This window comes from Peromyscus leucopus, chromosome 22 (assembly GCF_004664715.2).
Source record: "Peromyscus leucopus breed LL Stock chromosome 22, UCI_PerLeu_2.1, whole genome shotgun sequence".
In the NCBI taxonomy this organism is placed as follows: Eukaryota; Metazoa; Chordata; class Mammalia; order Rodentia; family Cricetidae; genus Peromyscus; species Peromyscus leucopus.
Window position 1 is genome coordinate 14,775,716 of NC_051081.1, and position 22,723 is coordinate 14,798,438.

Sequence of the window (22,723 nt, forward strand, 5' to 3'; positions counted from 1 at the left end):
AGCGTCTGGTGAATACTAGGCAAGCTCTCTATTGCCGTGTTGTGACCCAGCCTCCTTTGGCCCAACCCCAAACCCTACCTTTGATCATAGCAGTGCCTCAAGAAGCAAGGAGGCCTTCTTCACCCAGACACAGTACTCGTGTTCAAATTCAGTGGCCTCTGCTTTTAGGAAATTTATAGATGCTGCTGCTGTTTTTTTTGTCTGTTCTTTAGCTGAAGCACTAGGCTGTTGTATATGGGAGGAAAGTGTCAGGTCAGAGCACCTGAAACCAGCAAAGTAGCCAAGGAAAGGGATTTTCGTTAGAGAAGGTCTCTGTTCCTAGTCATCATTGGGTGGCGGCTCAGAAACAAGCCAGAGTGAGGGAAGACACATGAAAACAAACGTGAAGTGCAGATGGGAGTTATTGAACCTACTGGGGCAGAGACGGGGGTCTGCAACCACCACTAGCTCGGCTGTATTCTACGTGCAAGTAAATGTATCCTTCACTCAATGATGACAGCAGGACCACAGGATAGATGGGTCGGTAAAGAGTGAAAAGTGTGCATAATGTAATCTGTGATATGGAGGCTGCATGAGGGAGGCTATGCTTGTATGTGACATAGCACGGGGCATAACTGGACATCCAGACAGCTTAGGTAGAGGGTCAGGATAGGATCAGACTGTTCCCACAACGGTTCCACACCTACTGTATTTTCAGAAGAAGATGAAGATATGGATCCTCATTATCACTCACTGATACCTCAAACTGCTTCAGTATTAACTCATCTCTGTACCTCTCACTGCACGTAAATGCAGTGTGTTAACTAAAGCCACTCACGGATTACTCTAACAAATTACTCTATCAAAGGGAACACAGTGTCACTGCACTACATTCTCCTGATGGGCTTTCCAGCTTAATCCCTGTGTTCAGTAACGAGAGCAATGGAAGAGACATCCTCTTGATTACCTTTACTCCAGGATTCTCAGAGGAAGGGAAGCAGACACATATGAGTGTGCTATCAATACAACATCCACTATGCTTTCTTGTTTGGACAATTCTTTATTGAATCTGAATTATTCATTATGCAAGCATTAAATGAGTCAACAGATAATCACTGAGCCCTACTAAGTGAATGTGAGATTTTAAAAGATAGCCATGGCTATCTCTTGAATGTTTATAATTTAAATAGAAAAAAAGAGACCCACCTGCAAAGCACTGAGAAAAACAATTTTCAGGAAAAAAAAAAAAAAGTAAAAGATGCAAGATTGTGTCAGGATTTAATAAATAATCATACTTATTTAAGACTGAAACATAGATGAATATGTTATCAAGGTGGAATTTGAGTTGAGCACTTAACATTGAACAGAGTTTTATAATGAAGCATTGGCAGAAGCAAGGCATTCATGAGGAAAGTATGTGGACTGTGGACCCCGAAGGGATGGCAGGAAAACACAAGATAAGAGAAAAGAAGGGAACTGGAGATGACTGAAGGTCGAGATATTGGGAGAAGATGATGCAATCTCAGTCATCTGTCCAGGGAAAGTTGTTGGGAATAACGTGTAAAGTTTAGCAAATGATTTCATGTGAGAATCCTTCAAGTTTAGACTGCAGAGGGAGGGAGATATTGAGTAGATGAGGACACAGTGGGATGCCAGCAGGATGGCTCAAAAGGTAAGGGTGCTTGCCAGGCAAGCATGGTGACCGGAATGTGATCCTCAGAACCTATCTTATGGTGGAAGTAAAAAGTGTAAGGTAAACCCAGAAAAAAGTCAACAGAACTAGAAATGAGAGCGAAAATGGAGTGACCAGTGTCAGAAATAGTTGGCAAAGTTAAGTCAGCAGTCTGAAGGCATAAGGTACAAAATGGAGCTAAGAAACCATTTGGAAATTTTTGTCAGGGTGGAAGGGTGACTAGCCATTTAATTCTTATAAAGAAGTCTTCAAGATCTGCTTTTCAAGTCAGGGTGGTGATGACCGTTTGGAACCCCTAAATCCAAGATAAGTTTAGATATAAGATTTTGCAGGAATTTCTTATAGACTCAGATCTAGAATACTGTAGGATTAGAACTTTCCTGTATCAAAGCAGACCAAGATATCTGAAGTTGAGGGCATCTATTCAACTAGACTGGTACCCATGTGGCTTCTCTTTGGCAAAGCATTTCTAAAGTTAGTTTCAGTGTTTTTCACAGGATCTGTTAAAGACACAGATGTTACATCTCAGAACAAAATATCCACTTGAATTGTTCCTTTGGTTGAAATATTAAATATCTGTCATACTTTGCTGATTCTGGGTATATGAGGCTTATTGTACCTACCATACAGATGTTTCTTCCCAAAAGCTCAGATTTATTTGAGAAGAGGCCACTGCCTAGGCCTTTTCTTTTAATAATTTAATATACTTTATTTAAAACAGTGATAGGAACGATCAAATTGGTATTCTGTTCCCTGAAAAAAAAGTTAATACATGAGTGTTTATTTTTCAAAGATAATAGGTGATTTTCTTCCAACACACCTTTCAGACAAATACATTCAGATATGATTTCTCTCCCCAAAAACATTTTCCTTGGCATATCTAGAAGAGATCTGACCTGCAGGCATTCCTTTGTGGTGGAACAAGAAAAGATTAAAGTTAAAGATAAGGACACAGGTTTAAGAACAGAGGTTGATTTTCCCTGGGGAGAGGAAGGGCACCTTGCTTGCAGATCAGGCTCAGAAAGCAGTGTGAGCAGACGCAGTGGTTTTTAACAATGAATCACAAGAGATAATGGAAAAGTTAGAGTTCCCTGCATCTGGAATTAGATTTTTCTTCAATGCATCCATAGGAGAACGAGAGAGCGTACATGAATCCAATTCTCCCCCAAATGACAATTTGCAAGTCTGTATTTTCCTAGTCATAGCTATTCACATCTATGAAACATGTGACTTTTTATGTATGCTCCTTTTAGTTAAAATAAAAGTGAGACGTTTAAGAGGCAGAAGAAAGTACATATGAATAAACAGGAAAGCTGAGTCAAGGCACTAATTATACCTTGACACTTACATTCTGCTGCTGTGAGGCTGAGCTGGGACACTTTGCTCTAATTGCCTTCTGCTCCCTGTTCTCAAAGAGAAAGAAAACCACTTCTACAACTTCATTTGTCTTGGGTTGGAGATCCCTGAACGATTCCTGCTTTGACTGCTGCTCTCTGAGCCTTGTTCACATCCCTGGACCCTTTAGAATACACTTGTGCTCAAAAGCTGCATTGTAAGGTCAGGTACAAGTCTGTCTCTCCTCACATTCGCATACCAGTGCTTCTAGCCTGTCTTGCCTCTCCATTCTCCTACCTCTTGTTTTTAATTTTTTACCAGCCAGTAGTCAGAAGATCCATCATGTTCTATTCTTTTTCACTCATACATCTTCCTTTGACCTTCGTTATCTTACATTACTGATATCATTTAATAAACAGTTGAAATTTTTTCCAGTCATACCTTCATACCTGACCTTTTGTTTTCTGACACAATCACCACATTCACTTTGTCTCCATAGTGCATCTGTACGGCACCCAAGGCCTTGCATCTACATTTACGTCCTTGCAAAGTAATGTTCCCTATTCCTTCTGATCTCAGCTCCTCCATCAGGGCCCACGTTACAAAGTTCACAAAAATCTTTTTATTTCTCTCCTTGTCTAAGGAGTATTCAGCCTGAACCTACAAATTGATTCTTGGCCTTTATAGAATGTTTTTTGTTTGTTTGTTTGTTTAGTTTTTATCTCTTAATATGTCTACATTAGAAGATATTTGCCAAGCAAAATTTCTGATTATTTTATTAGATTCTGTGCTATTTCATTTCAAACTGAGTAGGTGAAAGGACCCTCTGCTTATCTCTGGTAGAATCATATAAGACACATTTCAAGCTAACTGATGTCTGTGAACTAGATTAAATTAAGTAAATGCCAGGGAATAGTTGTAAATCTGAAACTTGTCATTCCAAAGGAACTGATTTGACTTCTTCTGAATTCCCAGTTCAATCAGCATAGAACGAGGCACATGCCATGTACCTTATCTGAATCAATCCAGCCCTATAGTGCCAATCAGGTGCAGAGTACATGATGTATATTAAATACACTGAAATGTTCTCTGTCACCCCCAAGGTAGCATCATTAATTCCATTCCATTTGACTCACTGTCAAGGAAGTAATGCAATTTGAGGAGCTTACACTGTGGGTATCAGTGAGGAACAGGGTCAGAGCATCTAGTCAGATACAACCACAAAGCTTGCCCATGATTCCTTATACATGCCTATGCAGATGCTGGGGAATGCTCACTCATCTCTATCTTCCAAGGGTGTTGTTGAGAGCTGCTTAGGTGTTTCTATGCTTATGGTTCTTGATATTATAGTATTGATGATAGGATATATAATATATATAGTACATTATATATATATATATATATATAATAGGATGTGTATAATGTACAGTAATGATAAGATAGTATTTAGATTTCTTTAAGAAACTTACCCCACCTCCTATTTTTGAGTCTGGCTACATGAGACATGTTTGCCACAATATTTGCTGTAAGTATCCCAACTCTAGCTTTTCCTGTATATGGCCCACTTAAAGGACAGGAGTGAACACATCCAGAATCCTGATGGGGTGGTGGGGTGGGATGGGGGAAAGGCAACTGGTGAGATTCAGCTATATAGGAAACTCGGCTTTTAATGGACGTCCATCCAGGCCATGTTCACATGGGTCATTAGAAAGCATATCCTCCTTCATATGCACAGGACTTCTACCTGCAAGGACCCATTAGTGCTAATGGGTCATTTCCCTTCCATCTCTCCAAGGATCAAAAGGATATGCTGCATCTTTGATGAGGTGGTAATGGTACACAGGGCTGAGCCCACTTAAGCGTTTCCTTTGTTCTCTTCAGATGGAAACCCACTGGGGATCTTAAGACCACTCTCTAATATATGAAAAGTTTATAAAGACAGTGGAGGGCGGGGGGGGGGGGCGGATAAGTGCAGCTTCAGTAATGAAAGTGAAAATAAGCCCCAGGTTTATACATACAGACCCATTCACCTTGGAATGTTTGAGGTTCATATGAGATCCTGCATTGCTTCATATGATATTTCCTGTTTTTTCAGGACACTTCTCTTCCACATGCAGTCAAAAGACATCAGACAAATAAGCTTACTAATTAGGAAACAGGACTTGTGGTAGGAAGCAGAAAGGGGAAGAAAGTGTGCCCTCTTTAGAATTACCTCTCTACCATGCCTTACCATTTTTTTTTCCTTTCTTGACTTTTTATTTCCCTATGTGACCTCCACCTATTGGGTGTCAAGTAATATTTACTCGTTGTCCACAATGCACAGGTAATACAATAGATTTTAAAACAAACACTGAACAACCTCCAGGAAGTTGGAATCTGAAAGAAGCATGGAAATCAAATGTCCACCATGACTTGTATAATTTTCAGTCTTAAATTCTATATCTATACCATTTAAAGGCAGTGCTAAGAATTCTTTTTTTTTGGGGGGGGGAATTCAAGACAGGTTTTCTCTGTATAGTTTTGGTGCCTATCCTGGATCTCTCTCTGTAGACCAGGCTGGCCTCGAACTCACAGAGATCCTCCTGCCTCTGCCTCCCGAGTGTTGGGATTAAAGATGTGTGCCACCACCGCCACCCTGCTAATGCTAAGAATTCTTTATTCAGTCTCACACTATTATCTAATACTGTGTATTTAGTCCTAAGAAAGAATTAAAGCACCCCAAAGAATTTTAGTTCAGGATATCAGTGTAGGGAGCATGTCTTTGATTGATATTAGACACATTGAAGTATAAATCTCAGCTCATATTCTCTAGTGTTCAAGAAAGCAACTTTTCCCAGTTTTTTCTAATCTACCTTGATTTCTTATTTTGAGCTATAATTCTTTGAGTTCATGAAAATGAAAACTTGAGAAATTCTGGCTCCCTTCTCTCCCTCAAGTCATTTCTGAATTACAGGGCTGACCATCAGAAACCCACCTTGTACCAGTCTTCTGGGAAGTAGAGAGATAAAGTAGAAGCCTGAGAGTCACTCTCAAATATTCCATGGTCCCCATGCAGACACCTACTGAACTTTTGTCTAGGCATTACACTCTTGTGACGGGATCTACCCAGGTCAGACTTGGTCTACTATTTCTGGGTCATCTGGAAATTATTCTATTGCTCTCACAACACAGTAGAGAATGGAAAGTTCCACGAATCAGGAAAAAAACTCCCAGAAAGCTAATTCTATCATGAAAGTGTTCATCCACCGGATCTTGCTGCTGCCTCTGGGTTCTCCTGAGGAAACACCCCCAATCCCCATTTCTCTCCTAAGTCTACCTGCAGTGTTGATACCCAGCAGGGGTCAGCTCTGAAATTAGAAAGCTGTGTCCTCTTTTTGACAGTCACTAGTAGCTACACTCACACAGTTAGGTTTCTATAGCTCCTGTTTGTCCAGTTGCTGTATGAAAAAGTTTTACTTCCCTTATGTGAATCCCTATATATCCATCATATTCCTAGAAGAATCTAGGTTTTGAAAACTCAAATGCAGAAAGCTAATTTTATATCTTTGATTTATGACTCATATCTTTTCTGAGGCAACTAAAACACAGTGACTTTAAATGTAAAGGAATAGAAAGACAAAGGAGAGAATGGAAATATGGAGGAAAATAATCAAATAATATTACAAAAATAGTATCCTATGATGAGCACTATGCTATCCTTAAATACCAAGGGTGATGATTTATTCAGTGTTATTTAGAAGATGGGGGAGAAATACATTTAATACCTTCTGCACTAATTAGAAGACACCAGTGGCACACTGTTGTAATAAAAACAGTTTTATTTGGTAGTGTAAGGGGCAAAATTTCTCAGTTCTTGAGGCTGCATGATATTGATAAAGCTACATACTTTCTTTCTCAAATTTTTCATCGACACAATGCAGGAGTGTCAGACTGGGGGCTTTGTTTTACTCTGCTTACGATCTAGTAAGTTAGCTTATGGCTGTTTGACGAACACTGCTAGAGGACACGAACTCTCAGGCTTGAAGACCAAGGACTCCGTTACTCACACTTCAGCAATTCCTGTGTACAGCAGTTCTTGCTCTCTGGTCTCACAAAGACAAGGGAGCAGCCCAGATGAGCATTAGGAATGTACAGATCTTTTTTATACTGGTAAAACTATACTGAGAGCCATGAAGTTAGAATGATTAAGGTAAGAGATTTTATGGAGAAGCAGTGGACATGGGTACCAGAAGAACTTACAATCCGGAACAACAGATTACCGAATTCTGAGGTCCCCCTCCTTATGCCATGTATTTAATTTTTTAATTATATCTACTAAATGCTATCCAGTCACTGTGAATTGTCTGCAGACAGAATAACATGGGGATTCTAAAAGTGTTGGTAAAGTCAGAGAAACCTAAACCTCGGAGCCTGTAGATAGCAAAGCTAAGCAAAATGTTCCTTTTGAAACTGGAGGAGAATCAGGAAAACAAATTAATAACTTCTTTGAAAATCCCAAAGTAGCACAGACTTAAAAGTGGTGGTGTTTTTTAACTTAGCAGAGAAACGTGTGAAGAATTACATAAGCCAGACTATAAAAGGATTGAGTCAGTGAAGAAGATACTCAAGCGAAGAGGGTCAGGCAGAAAACTCCACCTGGTCAAAACACAGAGAGCAATGATTGTGGGATGCCTACCCCAAAACGATACATCTGTAGCTCAAGTCTCACCTCTAAAACCCAGGTAGCATGAAGAGGGGATAAGAGCCAGAGAACCAGGGAAGCTGCTGTGACATTGTGTCTCCTAAAAATGACTGGGAAGCTTATCGCATGATACCTCTATGACATGGCTGCCTAAATAAGACCTGAAGAGCTACAGCACCAATAGACATGCTTATATGTGGAAGGCAGAAATCTCCCGGGACCCCACCCCAGGAAGCTAAAGCATGCCAAGTGTTGGGATTCTGCCGTGCTTCAGCTGCATGATTGTACATGTGCAGTTCAGGAGCTAGACAAGTGGTCTTGTGTCTTACATCATCAGTGTGCACTGGTGATTATGAATGCCCTGGGTGGTCACGCGATCTGCGCATGTGTAGTGTAGCTCCATAAGCTCACCTGCACCTTAAAGAGCCGTGACTCAGACCCTACCCTCTCTCTCTGTTCTATTCTCATCATTCTCTCTCTCTTTGCACCTGCTCCTTCCCCAGACCTGGTTCTCTTGTCTCCCCCCTCACCTCCTAATAAAGCTCTGATACTGATACTGGGTTTTGTCATGGCCATGACCTTTCCGTGAGGTAACCAGCACCGCTTACCATTTTTAAACCAAGAGCAGGAGAAATGGTCTGCCCCAAGGATGAGTATTTACTGTTCAGCCCTGAAATCATATATGTAACAACTAAAACTGAGTGAATGAGCAAGTTGTCTTTATATATTTAGGGGTGCGTGTGCGTGTGCGTGTGCGTGTGCGTGTGCGTGTGTGTGTGTGTGTGTGTATGAGCACACAACAGTAACAACTAAAGAAAAAGAGGCCATGATGTCCAGAGGAAGCAGGGGGATACATAAAAGAGGTTGGAGAGAGGAATTGGTAAGGGGAAAAATTATGTAATTACATTTTAACTTTAAAAAATAAGAAAGCAAAAAGCAAGCAAACAAAAAGATAGTGTAGACTGTGACTTTAATCAGTAGAGTCCCACAGCTTCTGGTTCACTAAAAGACTCAGAGCCCTGAGATGAGGTTTACTTGACAAGAATGCCTCCTCCCCTTTTGTCTGTTACATACTTCCACTCTGGCAGGGGTTCCCTACATGTCACGTCTTTTGTTTCTCAAAGTTAACACAAGAAGATGTTTTATTGTTCTCATTTGAGAAAAAGGGCTTGCTAGTAATTTGAGAAACTGCCCTAGAATACAGAGTTACTAAGTAATTAGGTTGGATTTCTATAAGTGTATGCTTATTCTCTCCGTTATGCTCTTTTCATTTAGTGGGCCTTAGTGAATCCTTAGAGTGCTTTTGATAGTAACATCTAGAAAAATCTCAGGTGCTAATATATTACTCAAATGTCACATTATTTTGTGCTTTAAGAACACAGCAGGTCATACAATAACTTCACCGATTTAATATAAAAGAAACATCATCTCTTTTATCTTCTCATCATACTGTGTTCAATATTGATTCTGATCCTTTTGTGACAGTTCCATTGATCTTTCCATAGGTGACTTGTACATTGGAGGAGTGGCCAAAGAAACGTACAAATCCTTGCCAAAACTCGTCCACGCCAAGGAAGGCTTTCAAGGCTGCCTGGCTTCTGTGGACTTAAATGGCCGGCTTCCAGATCTCATCTCGGATGCTCTTTTCTGCAACGGGCAAATTGAGAGAGGATGTGAAGGTACCACATCTCTGTTATTACATAACACAATTCTGATACAACCAACATATAAATTCAATTAGGAAAAAAAACTCACTAGCCAGCAAATAGTCTGCTAACTGGTAGCATTTTCACTTAGCACTTAGAAATTCTTATTCATGTTTTAAATATTTTATTCCATGAATCTTAAATTTTCTGAATTATTCACAAGAATGTGCTAAGGCCCAACACGTAATAGGAGCTATAACTATGGACCTTGTCATTTTCTTCTTAGCGGACTACAGTTAGGCTAACTGGCATGTTAATGAGTTCTGTAATGTTTGCATTATAGCATCAGTTAGCCACTTAAAATAGAAAAAAATTTATAATATATTTAACCCATTTCAAACGTTGCATTCATTTGGATAAAAAATGAGAGAAGGGCTCAGATACTCATTCTCAAACCACGATTTGATCTGTGTGTATCTGGTAGCAAGCAATATATTCTCTGTTTTGTCAAAAATAATTTTTTTTATTTTATCCAGGGCTAATGTACAATGCTTTGGAAATGTACTCAGTTCTCTTCCATTCTTTCATGCATTCTGTCAGATCAAGAGCTACAGAAATATTTTTTGACTGCTGCTTTCATTTGGGGTCATTTCTTACTTCAACACCTCAGAGTTTTTGAGCCAATTCTACCTACATAAATGTAATTCAGTCACATTATCATGAACCGTGGGGCTCTGGGTGTGTTACTGCTACAGTTTCTCCTTAAGGTTCAACACAGTTTGGTCTATTTTGAAAATTTAGATTCATAAGAAATTTTATATGAGAGAAAAGGAAGATGCAGGCATGATTCCTCTGCTTTAGGAGATTATGAATCACTTCTTCTCAGCCAGAATAAAGTCATTATATTTAGCAATTACCTAAATCTGCACTACTTTTAATTTTGAAATCACATTTTTTCCATTTCCAAAACATCCATTTCTTTGAAAAGCTAACTTAAATTCAAACTATTGAAATAATAAAAGAGATTAAGAATACTAATGGAAGACTTTTTTGAATTCACTTTAATGTTATCACCATATTTAATTATTGACTTATTTATTTTAAATTTTGACATAACACTTGTTATGTGGTTTCTCATACTCCATATTTAGTAAACACAATTATTAAGCAAATATGTTTCCTGTAATAGATGAAATAAAAATATGAGATATAATTGTGTTCCTTAGAAATGGTCTAACAAGTGAAACTATGTCATTTATTTATATTTTAAGGGAAAGGTACGACAGTTTTAGATACCACTTTTGAAAAGTAAGCCTTGTTACAGGTTGGATGGCAAGGACTTTCTAAAAGAGACTTTGGCAGCTCGGTAACCACCAGACAGGAAGAAGAAATGCGTACACAGGGCCCCCTCCCCACACATCCTGTTAGTGAAGGGTGGACGGAAGCTCATGGGAGCAAGATTGCAAACCAAATGTTTGCAGCAGTAACACTTGCTCTTGTTTTCCAACCTAGTCTAACAGGCAATTTGTCGAGGATACTTAATTATAGGTTTCTCTTCATTGGCCTTAAATGAGCTTCTGAATATTTGCATTCACTGTGGTAGCTTATGGAATAACTCTGCCCATGCATATGAGAAGTTTTAAATACTTCAGCCTTAACAATTGCCATCCCTTCTCATGGCTTTCTCTACTCTGGGACTGTCACCACATCGCAGTTTTTCTGACATCATTCCCCCAATGATTTCATTTCTACTTTTAATTTGACCATTTCTATCCTGACTTATTATAATGATTAGCTCAGATAAACTTGTCACGGGTGTAATTGATGAGATTCTCATGACTTTAGGGCTAGCAATTAAATTATACATACCCAATGTATTATCTCTTCAAAGACAGTTGTCTCATGGAATTTAACTCCATCTCAGATTCGAATCACTTAACTTCTGTGTTAATAGAAATGGTGTGTCTTTGACATCTCCAAATAATAGCTTGTCAAGGTTTTCCATCATTCTTACCTAACAAGACTGGCCAAACTTCAAGTTCCTGGCCCATAAAAGGTTCTTGATCTTCCCACAGTAATCACTTGTTACATTTAATATCTAGCTTATTTCAATGGACAACAGTTGATTCGTATATAAACACTTCTCAGCTTGAGAAGAAATCTATCTTCAGTCCTGTATTTAGACTGGTATTTTTCAAGCATCAGCCTATATTGAGCTGACTTGAAGAATTATTAAAACCCAAATAAACAGACATTAACATCAGGACTTGTGATTCAAAAGGTCTGGCATAGGTCCTTAGAATTTTACCAAATTCCCAAGTAATGCCTATTCTGCATGCCCCACATGTTGAAAATTTCCTCATTAGATGTTATTTATCTGCATACAACAGGAAATTGAGACTGATAATCAGCCATGAGAGTATGCTCATTAAATTCCAGATGACTTCTCAACAAAATCAGTGACATTTTGATACTCCTTCTGTAGACCTGTGCACTCTGTCCTGAATTGCTTTGTGAATGGCTGCAGTGAGTTGCGGTCTGATTATAATGGCTGTCACTGATTAAGCAATAGTGGTTGTGAGTTTGTATATACCATCTTATTTAATCCTCAAAACACTATAAACACTCATGACTGCCCTTTTCCCAGATAAGTAAACTGAGCCTCAGATAAGTCAAACAACATTTGTAAGATTAGGGAAGTGGAAGACAGAGGTTTCAAATGACAGTTTCCTTCGCTTGGAAGGACAGGCTTCTAAACCAACAGTCCTCTCTTGTCCCTTAGGTCTACAGAAATTGTGCTTTGACTTCTAATTTTTCTTCCCCTTTCAGTCATATCCTTTAAAAAAAATTCACTTAGCACAAATGTCGTTTGGCTTGTTCCCAATTTCAGTCAGTGACAATTAACGTAATAAGAAATATTATATAACTAGAGGGAAAATAAATCAAGACTTTGACTTACGCAGATCTCTATCAGTGCTTAAGCATTGTTCTAGAAGGTGAGTACTTCCAAAACTGTGGCTTCCCAGGCGTAAGGATGCAGTCACAGTTATGCCTGAAAAATAAAAAGACTGTGGCGACAATGAGAACTTAGAAAAATAAACATGTTTTAGTGCTCTCAAAGACAGCTGGCAGCTCTCTACAGTTTAGTCAGATTCATTTCTAAGATTACAGTGTTAGTACATTTAGAGTTTAGCATCGTTGAGTAATTGCATGACATTTGTGTCGGAGCGGGGGCACTGATGATCCTCAGTTCTTGATACTACTTTTTCTGCTGTTGGGCTGGTCAGGAAGTAGATGACTATTTGATAAAATACCTTCTCCATAACACAGGACTCCCCTATACCTGATTCTCATCTGTGGAAGTAAAGTCAATGAAGATTGTTTCAAGACTGTTTTTAGTCTCTGACACTATGGGCCATCAGTTGGTAGACCACTGAATATGTTTGGAACTCAACAAATACTGAACAAATTAGTAATTCATACTGAAGTTGAAAAAAATTACATCTATTCAGTTCTCCTGGTGGATTATTATTATTTCTAGTATTACTTATAATGCTATTAGTGTCTTAATTATTATTTGATGTTGCTAATTATTATTATATAATTGGGATTTAACTATAGATCCTGCATTTGTATAAATGCATGTAAGTTAGGCTTCCTTTAGTAATTTCCTGTGAACAATGCCTTTACTGAGAAAGTTATCACATAGTATGTTTGTACAGTACATGTTAAACTTTATTTTATAAGACCTTGGCTTCTAATTTAAAAAAATATTTATTCACTGAAACAATGGTCTCAATGGCCATCACTAGCATTGAATAACTTTAGAGTCTATTTTCACATTATTTAGAAAACATAATTATTACTGCCAGAAATGATCCCAAAGTTATTGTCTATAGATTTTCAATGGATCGTGTGCATTGTGTTCCCTTTTATCATTTTGTAAATTCTTTTTCCTGGAGTTTTCTGTAAATATTATTCACATGGAAGTTTATTAGAACTAAGGACAGTTATAAAGGTATAGGCAACACCAAGAACATCCAGCTTTTTAAGAGTGAGAATGAGTATGACATCCTGGGATCTTATAAAAGAGTGTTCTCTGAGGAGAATTATAGTACAGGTTGTTTCTACCATCTTTATGACTTTCTTCACCTTCTTCAAATGGTTCAGCAAAGCAGAGCTAAGGGCAGATAATACATTACTGTCTTAAGTCATAGTTGTAAATGAAAGTTTTCCTAAACTGAGAAGGAGAAGCGCACCAAGAGGTATTTTCTCCATCGGGACCATAATCTACAATGTGCGCCATAGTCCACACATGAAACATCACACTGCATGTTCCAATAAGCAAGTCATTTAAGGAATCCATCTACATCTGTACAGCAGAGGAGGAATCACAAGAGCCTTTTAAGTTTTCCCTCCTTGTGTCATTGGCTAGACTAAGCATTATATGTATATACACACATATAGTGTAAACATAAAATTTATACTGCTTTCTCATTTTTTGGCTTCTCTTAAGGTTTATGGCTGTTGGTATTAATTTGTTTGCTACACATAGCATTTTTTCCCTTTACAGCAGCATGCTTTTTTGAATCTGAACATTCTGTTTGACCCATTTCCATATTGCTTACTAACATTTAATATATTTTGCTTTTTTTTATTTTGCTGACAAAGTTGCATTGATGAAAGCTGACTTGCAAGGTAGATAGCTCTGTGTGTATAAAACAAGACTGAAACCCCATCCTACACAGTGGAAACCTAAAGTAACTTTTTTTTTTTTTTTACATTTTTCAGTAACTGTTATTTGGATTCAGATTTAATTTTCCCCCTTTGGATGTTGTTTTGGATGTTGTTTTAGACGTTGTACAAGAAACCTCATTTTGTAGAGTAGTTTGCATAGGGCTTTCAGTCTTGACTATGTTTGTACAGTCCCTGCCTTTAGTGCTCCGATCACACTTTTCTGTTCTTTGTTATTTGGTGTTGTAGTTATAATTCTTTAGAAACAGAATAGTGTTCCCTTTACTTGTGTGTTCAACAGGGGCATGCCATTACATTGTTTTCATTTTATGTTAACTGCATGATATTGTCAAAGCATGTGAACTGATACTTGCCAACATACCTATCCAGAACACCAAATAATCATGACCTTAGCCATAGTGTATGCGTGGAAGTGGCTGGATCTCACAGGGCACTTTTCCATAAGTCTGCTTGATTATTTTGCCAATCTTTATCCCAGTTTCATGATCTTATAATACCCATTTGTCATGGCATCTCAATTCATTGTTATGAAGTTAAGGAGATCGATTCATTCTCTAATGTCCAAACGGTGACAGACAATCATTAATGATAGAATAAGATTACCTGCTACCACCATGACCATCTTAGAAGCTACCAACTTCCTTTTATTATTTGTTGGCTTAGGTACAATTATGATGTATTTGTCTTGTACTTGAAGCTTAAGAAGGCCTTCAGGTTAAACTTCTCAGTTACTAGTTCAGGTGTGTGAACTTTCAAAACTAGCTTGGACATGTAATTTAAGGTGTTGGCAACTACTTTATGTGATCTAGCTCATGTAAAGAACATTCTGAGTTTTTAAAAAGAACCCAAGTTTCTTTTGGCATGTTTTGCAGGGCCCAGCACAACCTGCCAAGAAGACTCATGTTCAAATCAAGGAGTGTGCTTGCAGCAGTGGGATGGTTTCAGCTGTGACTGTAGTATGACTTCCTTCAGTGGGCCGCTCTGCAACGATCGTAAGTACCTGTCCAATTGTACAGAGATACTTGTCACCGTTTCCAGCTACTGCTTGCTGCACAAGGTCTAGAATTCTAAGTTCTTATATCATCGGCAATGGGATTGTCAGAGATGTGGCCCTCAGTTTTTTTCTATAAAAGAATAAAAGCCCATTTTGAAATAACATTTTTTTTTCAGGGCAGTGAATACCTTAGTGCTTTAATGGTGCTAGTTGATTTTCAACTATTGTAATTTTCTCTTGTTGGTTATTTATAGCCACCTTATTGGAAAGAACATTGTTAATTTCTTATATGTTGAATTCTTCCCAAATTTTTGAATCCTTGTATTGCTTTGTACTATGTAGTTTGAAAGTTTGTCAGGTGATATCTTGAGGACGTTGGTTTCTGTGTGTGGTTAGAAGTTTCATTTCTCTATTTTTCTACCTCTCCTTGAGTAAGTCCAGTCTTCCCAGTTCACTTTAAAAACACTATATTTAATCAGTTTTTCAAGACTTCTTTCTTGTCTTTTATACACTTGAATTCTCCCCTTGAATCTCACAATGTGAGCATGATAGGATAGATAGCCCTCACATTCTATCATGGTCCTCTCCCAGAGTTGGTATCAGAGCAGTGACAATTTGAGGCAGAACTTGTTGGCCAACAGAAAAAGTCTTGTTTCTGAACTTTCAGAAAGGTCTTGCTTCATAGGACTTCATCAAAATTACAAAAACCCATCTTCTAATATATATACAGGGTGTTCACAATGAAGCCTCATGTTTGACAAGTAGACTACATGCTTTGTGTTGTATTTAAATACTACAGCATGGATGTCAGAGTTCTAGGAGAATGGGGAAAAGGATGTGATAGTTGAAGATCTGGGCTGTACAAAGAGGCTAAATTTGATTTTTAATTTAAGGAGAGCTTAGAGTATTAGGTTTGGGTTTTTTTTTTCATTCTTTAATCTCTGTCAGCAGATATGTGAATCACTGTATCAAAAGTCAGATCAAACTAAAATAAGTCATGGGACTGAATGGTTGGAAACTACAAATATAGTACAGTTCACCAGCTGCCTTTGGTTTCTGCCCAGAATATTGATTATAGGAAGCACAGGCCCAAAATAAGAAAGAGTATTGGAAATTAATGGTAGCCAAGGGAAGGGGTTGTCACATATCTTTAGTGTATAACCTTGAACAAGTTACCTATGCTCCAAAAAATGACATCCTCCCATGCTTGTGTAGATAGCCCTGTTTACACATGAAAGTAGGAAGGACACTCGCTGAAAAGAATAGGGTTTCAGTAGGAGAAGAAGAGTGGTCTAAGACAGGACAATGGGTGTGAGAGAAATTAATGTAAGAAAGACAACAGTGTTTAAAAAGAATCACACACCTGTGTGTATATTGTCAGCATGAATTGGACTAATATGGTTAATAGTAATAAGACATGAGCTGAGAGAAAGATGGGTTGGAGGTCCTGGAGGCAGGTGGTCAGAAGTAGTGAGGGGTGGATATGAGCAAAATATATTGAAATTTTCAAATAATAGAAGAAAAATTATTTTTAAAGGTGCTGCCACCATGAATGCAGAAACATGTAATCCCTGCTTTTATAGGATCATCTTCTCTAGTATATAGTAGCTTGAAGCAGTAAAATACATTCAAATCGTCATCACTTTACATATACCTTATATCCCCACATCAAATTACTCTTAATAAAACAGTCCCTTGTGAGTTATATAAATATCCTCATATAAAGAGTCAGTGCACTCTTACATGTACAAAAAGCAAAGACAAAGATTTTTAAAGACCTCTCACAAATGCTTGATTACCAACATGTGCTTCTCTGTAGATCAACAACTGCTTGCATTTGCTCCTGTTCAAAAATGACATAAACCTCTTTTCAAGGACAACCAGAAGACTGAGAATTTGTTATGATTTCGTTATTGCAGATTTTTAGTACTGAATTCAAGCTTGGCAGATGCATGGCTACGTGTGGTAGTCGAGAGGGTGTTTTGGTATGAAAATATTTTTCATTTTGCTCGAGAACATTCTCTGCCAAACTCTGCTAAGCCATTCCCCATCTTTTACAAGACAGTTGTCATTTGGTTTTGTCAGACCGTGTGTCCCATACACCAGTTAAATATGAAGAATGCAATTTTCTGTGTGTGTTTGTTAGGCTTTTCCTAAGGAACATCAAAATCTGACCTTACATATCAGGCTGTCCTCAAATCAGTTTTTGCAGAAAACTATTTAAATGATGCTCTTGGGTAACAGTTGTACGGATGGCAATGATAAGGCTAGTTGTTATTTTCTTGTAAATGGGTAAATGTCATTCAATAAATATGTCTCCTGATATGCCTCTTGCACAAATCAGTGCTAAATTATGTTTGAGAGCTCTCAGCATGCATGAATTTTGATTAAATCATTACCTCATACTAGGTTTAATGGAAATGAGAAGTGTCCTCATGGCTTGAACATTAGTGTTTTCCTATGATGAGAATTTGTAGATAAAGATTACTATTTAAAGATGCATCTTATTTTAAGACAGTTATAATTTATATAAAACAATAGTAAGTATTACTTTAAAAGCTTTCAGGTTAAAGATGAGAATTGAAACATTTTGATACATATTCTCCACATATATCTTGTCTCCTCATCTTACTGTTGTTTTGTTTTTGTTTTTGTTTTTCTGTAACAAGCACAAATAGTAGTAATCTTGGATTTTGGTAAACAAACACACTTTCCTTTATTGAGGTTGACTTTAAAATTAAAAACAAACAAGCAAACAAGAAGCCTATGGCCTCTGAGGGCATCCCTTCATGCTATTTCATCCCTATCTCAGTTACTAACCCATGAATTCTGTGATTGTAACTCCCAAATCATAACAAAAACCCCCAAGAAAATGGAAAGAGACAGAAGCATTTCAAGATATAAAAAAGAGCAGAGTGCACGGAAAGAAGAGCCCCTCCCCCAGCAGAACTTCTAAGTGTCATACATCGATACGGTTTATAGAGTGGGTTTGAGTAACTAGACATTCTTATTTATATTAGCCTGGAGATATAATTACCAGTGGGATGACGGGAATGCTTTATAAATTGCAAGTAAAATCTTGAATAAATCATACTAATTAATTGAATTGAAAGGAATCTTTCAAAAACACGGGCATCTTTGTAATGCCAGAGGCTATTTTTAAAAATATGTGTTTTGTTTTTTTATAAGCCCCTTCATCCTTGGAGAATTGCCATCCTGGAGATGTACTCATTAACAAAACAATTGTAGGCTGTGGCTGGGTATGGTGTCATGCATCCCACTCTTGTTCTTTACAGGATCAAATTCCAGGTCCTTGAACCATCGTTTTTTTCTGGCTTATTATACAATGTTTTCAGTGTTGCTCATTTCCCATCCCTCCCTCTTCCGATCCATTCTGTTCCTCTCCTACTTTCATTCTTCCCAATTTAAATGTCACCAACATCTCCTGGTAGATTCTTCCAGCCGGAAGCAGTTTCTTCACCCTCTGAATTCCTATAGGATTCTGTACTGTTTTATTGGCCATTACTCTCTACCATATAGTTTATGTTTGCCTTATCTCTCTAAAAGGGTATATGTTATTCTCCCAGGAACAATATTATTTTGTATTTTAAATTTTTCTGTATTTTGGATCATATATCCGAGGTTTTTACAGCATGTTGTAGATAACAGGTAATAATAGGAGCTTACTAAGGCAATGGTAAGTGAATATATGAAGTTTGCAAAAAGATTTCTAGTGTGTGTACAGTGGCCAACACTACTCTAGATTTATTAGTCTGGAGTTAATTCGACTCCTTGTTCTGTCTGTAGCCTTCATATACACACTTAGCTATTGCAGAACACTCTCCATACGGTGTGTTACTGCCAATTTACTTACTCACGGCATCCTCCACATTATGTTTTCCTACTTCCTCATCATTTCAAAAGTGAATTTTTCACCTGCTGGGTGTTCTCATCCCACCTGAAATGCATCCCTCTCACTTGGTCTTCCTGAACAAATGTGGTTTCATGTTTGATCTCTGTTTAAACTGTTTCATGCCATGGAAATGTATCTGTTGTCCTGGACTGGGTATTACCATTTCTTTGTCTGAAGTTTGAGGGAACTGGTGTGTTGCATTACCTCACACAATTTTAGGTAGCAGATAGCTGTTAACTTTCCCTTTAACTATTTACCAAGTGTTCAGTATGTTCTAAGTCTGTTAGGAGTTTTCTTTCATTTTAGAACATCTGTATACCGCCTATTTACATGTTCATGTGTGCTCACCATCATGACACCAGTGTGCATGTTTCTGCTTTCACTCTGTGGTACAGATTAGAATGTAACCATATTAGCTAATTTAATGTCAGGTTGAAGAAGATGAATATGGCTATGATCACACGGAAAATAGCAAACATAATAACATTGTCACATTACATTAGTATGGAAGTGTAGTGTGCCAGATTACAGTTCAGCTTCAAGCATGTCTTTTCCCATAAGGGAGTAATACATCACAGCGCTGTTTGGTGTTATGGCTGTAGGAGGGTGTGGGCTTGGACATTAAAAGACTATTTTCAAAATTCTAAACTTTGCCGAGGGAAAAACCTTTTGGAGAGGAATTCAGTGTATGCTTTGTGTTTGAATTACAAATATTCGCTGAAACAAGGCTGAAACCATTATTTGACTGGGTCTTTTGACTGTGACATTTAGAAATACCATAAGCTTTGTTTCTTATTTCTTTTGGTTGTTTGAAAAGAGAATCCAATATCTAATGTCTAAGCCTCTAGATCTGAATTAATGGAAGTGAATCCTAACATATACAGAAATAACTTAGACCTAAGCAATATGCCTCTCCCACTTAGGATGCTAATGTTAGTTAGCTGTGAGAAGATTTGCTGTTATTTAGGGCTGAGTAATATTTCACAATTAGCTCTATCTACAGTCAGATACTCATTGTGAGTGTGGGGAGTCTCATTAATCTCTACTCATCCCATGTTTCTAAGCGTTGCTCTTAAGCTATTTAAAGCAAGTCAAAAGCAATATATATTGCTAACACCTTTGATACCCTAGATAACTATGGGGAAATAGGGTCAGTCTTGTCTCAAGTTAAACTATAAAAGATTATAATACTGTTCAGACCAAGTCAAAAAATGCTGTATCTATATAAGAAAAAATAAGCACACCAAAAAATCCCAAAAGGATAGGTTAAAATATTGCTGCATGAATAACTGGGTTTAACTCCTTGAACTATACAGCCGCTCTGTGTTCTATAAATTTGAGCAGCCTTTTACTTATACACATATGTATCAGTGTGCCCACAGACGCCCCATTTGAGATGTTTTCTTCACCTATGTGCTTTTCTATTATTATTCTCTGAATTTTCTGACTTGATTGATTATGTTGACTGTTAACATTCACACCATTCATTGCAGACTTTATGTAAGTATAGGGTGGCCTTGCATGTTTAATGCTATCAAATCCCACCAGAGTCGCCAACCAAGGCTGCTCTGAGGTGATTTGCCAGTTACCTTGTTAATTGTCCTTAGGAGGTAACCATGGCTCTAGTTTCAGAGGTACCATTTCTACCTTTTCTTTCTATGTGAGGGCAGTTCGCTCAGTCATCTTATTATGCCTAGACACATAGTTAAGTTAGGATACAATGTTGCAATAGTCTTCTTGCTATGGTTTAAAATTTTAGGCTTTTGGTTTATCTTTACTTTTAAAACGCATTTTATTTTCCTGATAATTGCACACTGAATGCCCTTTGAGCAAATGATCAACAATGATGTGTTTTCAGAATCTTGTATCCTACTAAATGAGTGTAACTAATAAATAACTTAATATTCATCTGTTAACTGAGAAATTCTGTGATGAGAATACCTTGTTTAAATACTTATCCTGGTTTATGTAATCAAATCATTAATAGTTTAAAGGAGTATGCCATTAAACATAACTAGCTTAGGTTTAGGAAGTCTTGTTTTAAAGGGATGTTCCATGTGTTTGCAGATCTGGTTGAAGCAGAGGTGAGTTATATCCTATGTTGTCATAGATATGCCTTGCTCTTGCATAAGAACCACAAAAATCTATGTAGCTCCTATCAATATCTTTTCATGTTATAACCTAATTAATATGGATTACAATATCTGCTACTTATGCTTTATGAACCTTTTCATTAATTTAAAATAAGAATGTATAGGAGTGGATGATAGTTCAGATAACTTCTCCAGTATGAACTAGCCAGTCTAGTCAAAGTCTATCTTCAACCCACCCTCTGCTTTGCATCGCTGTTTCTTCCAGAGAGGTATCCAGCCAGTGTCAACATTTTACAAATCTTACACCATCCAGATTTCCAAGGAAGTTAATATCAAGAGGAATTAACACTATGAATATTCCAAGGCTCCTCTCGCTTCTTGTTCTTAGATTTTAATTCTCAGCTTTAGGCTACATGAAATGCGCTCACATCCTCAACTCTTCCATTGCCACTTCTAAACATGGTTAGCAACTCCGAGTGAGCTGTCAAAGGCACGCTGTCATTCACTTGCAGCTCTATCATAAAAAGGTACTGATTATGAAAGAGAGACGGGAATTTTCTGTGACTTTTCTGTGACAGGCCTTCAGAAACAATAACTGAACATTTGATGAAGAAATCAGGCAAAATATTGGCAAAATTTCTTTTGTTTAAACCAAATTTTTCGGTGTATGTGATAGGAAACGGACAGCTAATGTTCAGTATTATGCTAATCAATAAATGTGTACTAAGTCATTGACTATTTTAATTGCATCTCAGCATTTTCTTTATTTGACTGAAGCAGAAAAATGTTTAAAAAAAAAGTTAGAGTCCGAAGTTTACAGTGTAATCTTTGAAGGTCGTTAAAAGACATACAAGAAAAGCATAAGGAATACATGGAGCCCACAGCATGAACATTTACTACAAGATTAATTGTGAAGACCACAGCCCTTCGTGTTTGTAGGAAAGAGGACAAAGGCTCTCAAAGAATGTGCCCAGTCCAGGAAAAGGTCACAATAAAAATAATGTTGTGCTTGCATTAAGGAATAATTCACATCTTAAGAGGGGAAAATACAGCTGTGGAGAAAATATGCCTGTCAGCAGTCCCTTTTCCATCCCCAAACAAAGCATTTGGTGTGTTTAATGAGATTTACTGTAGCAATTAAAATGTAGACTCCTTTAATAGAGAAGAATTACAATCTTCTCACTGGCTCTGTGCTGTGCTGCATTTTTACCTCAGTGGTAGCATTTGGCCGCAACATAAAATACATTCGAAAATGATGTGTTATCTCTAGGTTTTATGGAATGTATGATTTTAATGACTCTAATGATATAAATTAACATAGCTCAAAAAATTACTTACAAAGTATGAGACTTAATCTTCCCAGAACTTGGTAAGACAGGAAGGTACAAAGACATTTCCTTACTTGAAATGGTTTTAAATGGAACACGTTTCATAAAGGATCAACCAATATAGAAAGTTTTTTTTTTTTTAAATGGGTCGTGAACAAGGAGGGCTGCGTTTGAAAGAGACAGTGGAAACTGTGTTTGAGTAGGTGTGAAGGCTTCTTATAAATATATAACATATGACCCTGTAAAGAGAAAAACAGATGGAATATGCGGCAGAAAGTGAAGAATACATTTTTCTTGGGTTCTTCA

At 37.5% G+C, this 22,723-nt stretch overlaps 1 protein-coding gene across 32 annotated transcripts in view; it reads left to right on the plus strand.

Annotated features, from left to right (window-relative positions):
- Nrxn1 (neurexin 1) overlaps window positions 1-22,723 on the plus strand; it is a 1,067,728-nt gene that overhangs the window by 519,270 nt on the left and 525,735 nt on the right. For 18 of the 32 annotated variants that reach the window (XM_037198232.1, XM_028893280.2, XM_028893331.2 and 15 more), the window contains 2 exons: window positions 9,194-9,367; window positions 14,962-15,081. In XM_037198232.1, the coding sequence (XP_037054127.1) occupies window positions 9,194-9,367; window positions 14,962-15,081 (294 nt within the window). Of the gene's footprint in view, window positions 1-9,193; window positions 9,368-14,005; window positions 14,033-14,961; window positions 15,082-22,723 lie in introns of all 32 variants that reach the window. The other 14 variants (XM_037198226.1, XM_037198233.1, XM_028893236.2 and 11 more) reach the window with 1 other exon arrangement.